This window comes from Oenanthe melanoleuca, chromosome Z, assembly GCF_029582105.1.
Source record: "Oenanthe melanoleuca isolate GR-GAL-2019-014 chromosome Z, OMel1.0, whole genome shotgun sequence".
Classification (NCBI taxonomy): domain Eukaryota; kingdom Metazoa; phylum Chordata; class Aves; order Passeriformes; family Muscicapidae; genus Oenanthe; species Oenanthe melanoleuca.
This window is the reverse complement of record NC_079362.1, coordinates 56478023-56487138: the sequence shown is the minus strand read 5'-3', so window position 1 is coordinate 56487138 and position 9116 is coordinate 56478023. Positions and strand designations below refer to the sequence as shown.

Genomic DNA, 9116 nt, shown 5'->3' with positions numbered 1-9116 from the left:
TGGTTGCTTTTTAGGGATTTGATTTGGTTGGGTTTTTCTTAGATGGCAGTGGAAATCAAATTAAGAATTTAAAAATCACAGCACAGGAACAAAAAGCTCTATTTTTCAAAGCAGGTAGTTTCCTCCACATTATGAATTAATTGCAAAGGGAAAAAAAAAAAAACAAAAACAAAAACAAAAACAAAAACAAAAACAAAAACAAGGTAACAGAAGGAGTGAAAAACGTAAAAGTGTTCGGAGAGACGCAGTCCCACGGAGGTCTGGGCTGGTTCTTCCGTCGTGGCCGGTGCAGCGCAGCGAGGTCGGGCAGAAGGAGGGCAGGCGGTGGAGCCGCCCGTGGCACCGTGGCCGCCGCCCGGGCTGCAGCCGCCGGGGTCCGGCCCGTGTGGCCGTGCCACGGCCCGGAGAGCGGCCGAGGAGAGGCTGGTGGCCCACAAGCAGCGATGCCCTGGCGGAGCCCCTGCCCGGGAGGTGGCGGGGTTCGGGGTGCGGGGCCGCTCCCCGCGTCCTGCCCTCGGACGGAGAGGACGGGAACGGGAAGCCGGGCAGGGGTGGGCAGGGAACGGCGCGTCTCGCCTGCTGAGCCCTGCGCTTCCAGGCTCCGGGATCCCAAGCAGGAGCGCGGCACGCGTTCGGGTGGCCCCGTCCCGCCCCGTCCCACCCCGAATTCGGGAGCAGCCCCCGCGGAGCAGCGGGCACCCCGCGCCGTCCATCCCGCGGGACCGGAGGGCGGCCGTCCGGGCTGAGAACGTCCCCGCTGAGTTTATAGGAAGGTTTACAAAGAAAAGGAAAAAAAAAAAAAAAAAGTGCTGCTTGGGAAAAGATAAAATGTTCAGGAGCCGACGTGGAGGCGGTAGGATTCCAGGAGGCTCTGAGAGGAGCAAGCCCCTCCTGCGCTGGGCACAGCAGCAGTCCCCCCGTACCGCCGGCGCTTACGGGCCCTCTGTCCCCGCTCCCTGCCCCGGGGTGCCCGGCAGCTCTGCCCAAGCCCACCCGCGGACCGAGGTGCTCACAGAGTCACCGGGCACCTGAGCGCTCAGGAGAAGTTTCGTGTCCCTAATCGCTCTAGGCTAACTCCTCCGACACTCCGACACTTAGAGAACATCTAGGACTCGTGTGGTTAGGAGTGATCAAAGAAGAGATAAGATCAAAGATCACTTTAATTGCGAAAATGAGGCCAGATAAGATTTTCAGAAAACCAGCTACATATCGAAGGTTGTCAAAACCACTATTTTGGTTTAATGTAAGCGGTTGAAGATCAGAAATTACTGGACATTTACATTCACGTGACACACATATTTCACATTCCGTTTTACTTACAAGCAACACAGATTACACAAAAATAAACAGGAAAAATATATATATATATATTTGGTCAAGCATTCATTCCAGGCAACGCGTCGCAGGGGTAAGCGGCAGCCGGCCCAGTGCCGGTGTCCGGCCCGGCGCCATCCCCTCCTCCCCTGGCCGAAAGAGCCCCGGGTCCGGCCGCAGCCGGAGGGACAGGCATGGGCACGGCAAGGAGGGGCAGGGGGCCGGACGGGCAGAGGGGCTTTGCGGCGGGCAACTCAGTCCTGCCCCAACCCCGGGCCAGGCGGGGAAGGAGAAGTACACTGGGTTTCCCGGGGCCAAGCAGCTGGGCTAGAGGCAGACGGGGGACTCTTTGCGGGCGGAGGCTTTGCAGATCCGCCCCGGGGACCGGCCAGGTCAGGCAAGGAGAACCCTCAGGACACTGCCTGCTTCTGCCCGTGGCTCTCAGATTGCGGGGAAGGTCGTGCTTACCCCCGCCGGGGCTCGCCCGGAGGAGGAGAGAGCCTGCGCCTTCCCAGACTGCGACGAGATGCTGTTTTCCCCACCTGCGACTGCCGCTGCCTCTCGGCCCCTCCCCTACTGCCACGGAGCACATGGCAATGTTTTGGTTGATCGGTTTGGATCAGTTTGTTGTAGTCTTTCTTTCTTTCTCTCTCTCTCTTTTTTTTTTTTTTTTTTTTTTTTTTCTTCCCCTCCCCCCTCCCTCCCCGAGCAAAATGTGCTGCAGCTGACTGCCTCCAAAGCAACCGCAACGTCTCAGGAGAAACTTTGAAGCGGCTTAAGGAAGAAAAAAAAAAAAAAAAAAAAAAAAAAGGAAAAAAAAAAAGAAAAAGAAAGAAAGGAAGAAACGCTACTTCTCAGGCTGCTTAAACTCCCTGTGCTGTTGCTTGTGCGGTGTACTCAGGGACAGTCGCACGGCGCCAAGCCTCTCCTTGCTGGGAAACACTAGGTCAAAGGCATTTAAAAAAATAATCCCCATAAATCTCCATATATAATGAGGCGTGCGGTTGGGGTTTTAAGTCCCATAATTTCCCTGTGTTGTAACAAAGGGATCCCCGGTGGACTGGCAGGTCCTGGCATACCAGGAGAGCTGTCAGGCACACGAAATGCAGATGGGGACGTTGCTGTAAGTACTTCGCAAGATTACCAAACACGGGCGGTTTCCCCCAAGAACATCCGCTTGAGGATTTCACAAACAGGGAAGCAACGCGCCCAAAGCTCCTTCCTCCGCTCGAGGAGTCGCCTTCAGCCTCCATACTTACACCGCCAGACCGAGGTCGGACTCAGTCCACCGCCGTCACCTCGTAAACCCAAGAATAATCCCCGACACGGCGGTTTCCTGCATAGGGTGGATGTGTTTTACCGATGCTACGAGGGCAGACACTGTGGTTTACAGCCACCACAAGCAACGACCTGCAAACCCTAAGTCTACCCAGAATGATGGAGAATGGGAGGGAGGCGGGAGCGCCGGCGCCCGGCAGCGGGGGCCGGGAGAGACGAGGGCGGCGGCGGAGCCTCCCGGGCCGCGCGTTCTTCCCCCGCCGCTCCCAGCGGAGCCCTGCCGTGACCCGCAGCGCTCGTCGGCGGGCGGGAAGCGAGCGACTCGGGCGCGGAGCGGGGGTGCCGGAGCCCCCCGCCCTTCGGACGGCGCTGTGCAGGGGCTGGGCGGGGGCACACTGCGGCTCGGGGCAGGCCAGTGGAGGAAGTAACACGACCCCGTTTGCCCCGTCCCGGAGTGGTGGGCTTCACTGCCGGCAAAATTTGCACTTGATAATTTTCTTAAAAGCACTTTGGAAGTCTTTGTTGAAATAGGCATAGATAATGGGGTTGAGAAGGGAGTTGGAGTAGCCCAGCCAGTTGATGACTGCCCCCAGCCACTGGGGCATGTAGCACTTACTGTCACAAAAGGGCAGGACCAGGGCGACGATGAAGAACGGCAGCCAGCAGAGGATAAAGGTGCCCATAATGATGCCCAGGGTCTTGACAGTCTTCCTCTCCCGGGACAGAGCCATTCTCCGTTTAGCTTCTGTGTTCTTCTCGTTGCGCCTCTCGAAAGAGGGCGGCGGTGGGGAGCCGCACGCCTCGCTGGGCAGCGGCAGGTGAGTCTTGGAGGAACTGTTGCAGTGCTGGACCTCGATGATCTCCAGGGCGGTCCCGTCCTGGCCCTGCCGCACCGCGCCGTTGACAAAAGCACCGGGCTTGGGCTCTACAGTCCGCCGCCAGCTCTTGCCGGGCTCCCCGTTGCCTTTCTTCCCGGTGGTCGGAGAGAGAGTGAGGCAGGTGTCGGCGATTTTTTTCTTCTCTGCTTTCTTTACTGTCTTGCGGATCCTAAAGCGTGCCGCCTTGAAGATGCGACCGTAGAGCACCAGCATGAGAAGAAGCGGAATGTAGAAGGCGCCGAAGGTGGAGTAGATGGTGTACCCGTGGTCCTTGCTGATGGTGCAGGCGTCGGGGTTCGAGCGGTCCTCCGGCGTCCTCCAGCCCAACATGGGAGGGATGGATATCAAGAAGCCGATGAGCCAGGTCAGGCTGATGAGCACGGCCGCCCGCCGGGGAGTTCGCTTGTTAACATAGTCAATGGGGTCCGTGATGGCCCAGTACCTGTCCAGGGCGATGGCGCACAGGTGCAGGATAGAAGAGGTGCAGCAAAGCACATCCAGCGAGATGAAGATATCGCAGGTGACCTGCCCCAGCGTCCACTTGTTCAGCACCTGGTAGAGGGCCGCCATGGGCAGCACTAGCACGGAGACCATGAGGTCGGTGACGGCCAGTGAGCCGATCAAATAGTTGGCCACGGTTTGCAGGGAGCGCTCCAGGGCGATGGCTGCGATCACGCAGGCGTTGCCACTCACGGCGCACAGGATAAGCGTGCCCAGGAGCAGGGAGGTGAGCACCTGGTAGCCCAGGGTCATCTCGGCGAGGCCGGGGCCGCTTGTCCCCTCGGGGGAGCGCGCTGGGGAGGTAGTGTTGTTGGCCACATCCATGCCGGGCGGGGGTGGGGGGGTCGCTTCAGGAGACAGACATGGGAAGAGATGCCGGTCACTTGTGCGCTCCCCTGGCAGGAGGCATCGGCGCCCCGTGCGGCTTGGCCACGCCGGGCACCCCCCGCTCCACCACCCCTCCCTCCCCTATATAGCGCGGCGGGAGGCGGCCGAAGCTCGGAGGACGGCGGCTGGCGGAGCCGCCCCGCGCCCGCCCATCCCCGCCGCCCCTGCCCAGCGCTCAGCCCCGCGCGGTGGGGGCGGCCCTCCTGCCGCCGCTTGCCGAGATTCTGCCCCTCGCTCTGCCGCTCTCCGGCGCCTTTCCCCCCTGCTCTGCCTCTCCGCGCTCCCCTAGCTTTCTCCCTCCCTCCCTCCTTACTCTCGCCCCTCCCCGTCCACCCCATCCCTCCCCCTCCTTCCGCGGTGGCCTCGCTGAGTCGCCATCGTCGGGTGGGCGCAGATGTCATTCCCCTTCGCCCCCTTCCGTTTGGAGGGACGCTGCAGATAAATTCTCCACGATTCCCCCTCCTACCCCCCGCCCCCCCCTCCCCGCCCTTTACAAATGGTTCCGCAGCTCCGCGCCCGGCAGCGGTGGCCCTAGCTACCCCTCAGGACCATCGCGGGGGTGGAGGGGAGAGGAGGGAAGGGGAGAGGGCACGCTGTGCGCAGGCATCCTGCTCGCAGGCACTGCCGCTGCGGCGGGGCCGCGCTCCCGGGCTGCCCGGGGCTGGGGGCGCCGGGCGGGCGGCGCTGGAGGCGCCGATCGCCACCTGCAGGCAGGCGCTGGCCACCCGAGGGTGCGGCGCCCGCGGGGCTCGGCCGGGCACCCCGGGACGGGCCGGGCCGTGCGGCTCTTCCCTTCCGCCGCCCGGGCGCGCAGCGAGCTGCTCGGGCTGCCCGGGGAGCGGCGCCGGCCGTGGGAAGCGGCAGCGCGGAGGCAGCGCTCGTGTGTGTCTCGGGAGGGACCCGTGTGCGGTCCGACCAGACTCCCGCCCAGCCGCCGATTAGTGCTGCAGCGATGGAAGCCCAGCGGGGGATGATTCATGCCCTCGGCCCAGCGCCCTGCCGGCGGGGGCTGCCCGCCCGCCCGCCCGGTTCCGCGGAGAACGGCTGCATTGCTCTTCCCGGCCCTCCCGACGGGCGAATTACGGTACAGCATGCTGGAGAAATGACTGTCCTCTCGCGGCAATGACAACACCGACGGCATCAAAAAGAAGCGGTAAAAATGACTAAAAAACAGCACAAAACAAAAAACGTTGTAGGTCGAAGTTCAGTGCAATAGGCGGGGAAACGCTGTGTCTGAAAGTGAAATGAGAAACATATTACTGAGAACAATCTTATATAAAAGAGTGTCAAATCGGCACATCATAAGCAAAACAGTTCTTATCCAGTAAACAGAATTAACAATCACAAACCTGGAAGAATCTGTCACTAGAAAAAAAAATTCTCCAATACAACTCTACAACCGGTTTTCTACTATCTTGCAGCCCAGTATTTTTAGTGATGTGAGATCTTTCATTCTGCTCTGTAATTCTGCTATGCAAACTCAGTAAACGCAGAAAGCCAAACGAGTAATTACTTAACAGGAAGATTTTCTTATTCTAACTTAGTCAAACTTGAGATGAAGTTCACAGAGTATGCTTTGCACATCCTCAGGTTTCCTTCATCGTCTTGCAGTCAACACTTCAAGTGGAATTTACAGCTTCAAAACATATGGACAGATTCCGGCCAGTTCCTTTTTAGGAGGGGTCGAGACTGCATTTCTCTGCCCCTCGGCTTGCGATCCCGTCTGTAAGAGATCAAAGCATAGAGATTAGCTGGATTAGTAGATCAGAGCTACACCCTTGCCTGCCTGTTGTCTCAGCCGATCGCACTAACGTTTACGAGGTTGTGTCCTACTGAATGAAGACTTAATGCTGTTGAGACACAGACAAAATGTAATCGATATATAAGTATGCGTTACCGCTTCACTCTCAACACCTATTTTCTTTTTAACGTCTCCTCAAATGCATGGCATGGTTGGCTTCTAAGCAACCACCTCTTTAAAGAGTGTTTTCCTTCCGTGAAATCAAAGTTTGTGTTTCTTGCTGTTTAGCATCAGGCTGATTAAAATAAATAAATAAAATTAAAAAGAAAGTCTGGAAGGCAGGGAAATTTCGCCCAGCTTTCTTGCATGGTGGTGGACAAGTCATTAGCCTAATTAGATTATCTTGAAATTAGCGTTTCAAAGCCACAGGAGATGCAGGCTCTTGAGGAAACCGTTTCCAGAGATGTTTTGCGCTGACACGGCCAAGTGGAGTCAATACCAGACACTTTTTGGCGAGAACCCAATGAGAAAACGTTGACAGGTTCCTTTTACAACTGAAATATTTTAAATCGGCTTTTTTTTTTTTTTTTTTTTTTTTTTTTTTTTAGGGTTTGAAAGTAATTTGTCTCTGAGTTAAATTGAGAAGCAATTTAGGCAACCGTGGGTGAAGGGAGGGAGTAGGATGTGGAAGACGTAAACTAAGGGAAAATTCACTCTTTTGATGTAAAAGCGTCTTTAATCCTTCTAAGCATTTAAACACCAAAATTCCATTTCAACTTTCAAGCAACTAAGTGATGTCCTAATGTCTGTAGATAACCGAGGTAGAGCACCTAGGGAAATTCTTAAGAAAACCATACCATACCCTCATATAATCCAACCTGACTTGAGAATAAATGAAAACACTCACAGCCTTAAAAAGTCAAATTAAAACATTAATATTGTTCAGTTAAGATAGAGCTGCAGCAAAAAAGGGGGTCCTCAGTAAGTACAAAAAGAAAAGGCATTAACAGTGGTGTCAGAACATTCTTTTCTGAACAATTACATTCTACACTTTTCAAAACTAGAAAAGGAGAGGCTACATATTATTGATGCTCTCCAATTACAATGGTATTATCTATTTGTCAAAAATTTTGACTAATATTGACTAATTTGTCATTTGTCAAAAATTAAATGCCAGAAGTTGATCACAGCACTTTGCTTCTGTGGTGTGTATTACACTTTTTGTTCCAAAGGATTTAATTCTTGGGCTTTTTTTTCAAATTTTCACCATGAGAAAATACAGTATTTGTGATATTCAAGAAAATATATTCCAGTAATGCTTTCAGAATGAAAGGGTTAAGAAACTAGGGAGAGAAGGAAATTAATTACTTCAGGTCACTGAAACTCGTAGAGTGTATACAGTTTCCTGTGAGACATGCTCCAAACAGGTGAAAGCAAACATGTGACAGGAGACAACCTACCAAATAATGTCTTCTTGAATTTTTATTTAGTCATGTTGGAAATGTAGTCAAAAGGAATTCTTACTACTCCACACAGTTCAAAACCTTCTGAGAAACACTGTAACTTTAAAATATAGAGAAGCAAACAAGAACTTAATGTCTGAAGTGGCTGTATCATTGAAACACGTCCTCTTCATATAAGGAATTGCATTCCACCATGAGATCCACCTCAGGATATCTGTTCCCACATTTCATAAGGCACCAAATATTTCACAGTAGTTTAAAAAATTTATGCTTTCTCCTGTGAAACACCAAAGGATAATACAAGGTGACTGAAAATCTTCAGGCCAAAGCTAGTGTCATAGCTGCATAGCTTTCAGCCAAACTATTCTGGATCAAAATGAGTCCAGATTTGGTAGACTGTTTAGTCCTGACTTTGTGGACAAGATGAATCAGCTAGGAAACTAAGTGATTTTTGGTACCAGTAGCAGAACTCTTCCCTGTGCCTTATCTCTGGCCATAGGTAGTTTGTGAAATCCTGGATATTTCTGAAAAGAGAAAAAAAATAATCCTATGATTAGTCTAATCAGAATAAATACACTACAAAGCCCATACAATAAAACAACAAGAAGCATAAATTTCAGACTTCTGTATCATCTTTGTGCCTTTTTAACATTTTTTCCTCTTTTAGAGCGAGGAAGTGGGTAATTGTCCATGCAGTCCTGTCCAGCCAGCCAAGAGATGGCAACCTGTGGCCCACTAGAAGCTGTGCAGCAATGAGACTTTCCTGTCATCCTGCAAGAATCATCTGGGGTCTAACAGAGCTACATGAGCACATCACTCAGCTCCAGTGCTGAGTTAGGTGCTGCAGAGTACTGAGATATATCTCAAGTGCTTCTTAACACTCCCAGCTCTGCAAACAGAGAACAATGGCATCCAAGGTCAGGCCTGGAAAGACCTGTGAACTCCATGCCACACATGTCTAAGCAGCAGCACTGCTTCATGGCTTTGAGGTGTCTGGAGGACTGTACAGCTGGGTTCACATGCTGAGCTTTCAGCCTCTGGTGGCTCTGCACCGAAGCCAGTTAGATTTCTGTTCCCTCTTTGTTGCATGCTTAGAACCAGATCCGTAATCTGGGGCTGTCAACCCAGAGGAATAATCTGTATGAAGTAGGAATAACTACCACCTAAGAATGCTGAAATGCCTGTCTATTTTTTTTCCCATGATATTGACCATATTTTCCATTTCTTTAGGTATGCTACTTGGCACTAACATAACATAACAGAAAACAGTGGGCTGATGGCAAACTCCTGGGTCCTATTCTCATTCCATTCAGCTGCCTTATAGCAACTCTTATATTCATCTTTTTATTAAAGACAGAAACAAATTATTTATAACATATACACATATTTATTTGGTACTTCTGCCTTTCTCTGCCAGGAGTTTACAGTAGTAATTAAAATTACAGCATAACTCAGCAGGGCTAACAAAATGGGATAATCCATTTCACCTCACACTCTTAGAATTAATAGAAAAGTAGGTAAGCATTTCATCTAAAACGAATGTTATATATATTC

General features: G+C 52.5%; 1 protein-coding gene across 1 annotated transcript; it reads right to left on the bottom strand.

Annotated features, from left to right (window-relative positions):
* Positions 1-2798: 2798 nt before the first annotated feature.
* On the bottom strand, positions 2799-4295 carry HTR1A (5-hydroxytryptamine receptor 1A). The gene has a single exon (XM_056514029.1). It carries the CDS (start codon positions 4293-4295, stop codon positions 3057-3059), a length of 1239 nt encoding a protein of 412 aa, XP_056370004.1. The 3' UTR covers positions 2799-3056.
* Positions 4296-9116: the final 4821 nt, after the last annotated feature.

What these genes read in the sequence shown, in the direction of transcription:
- HTR1A (XM_056514029.1), bottom strand. Translation starts at nt 4,295, where the DNA reads ATGGATGTGGCCAACAACACTACCTCCCCAGCGCGCTCCCCCGAGGGG.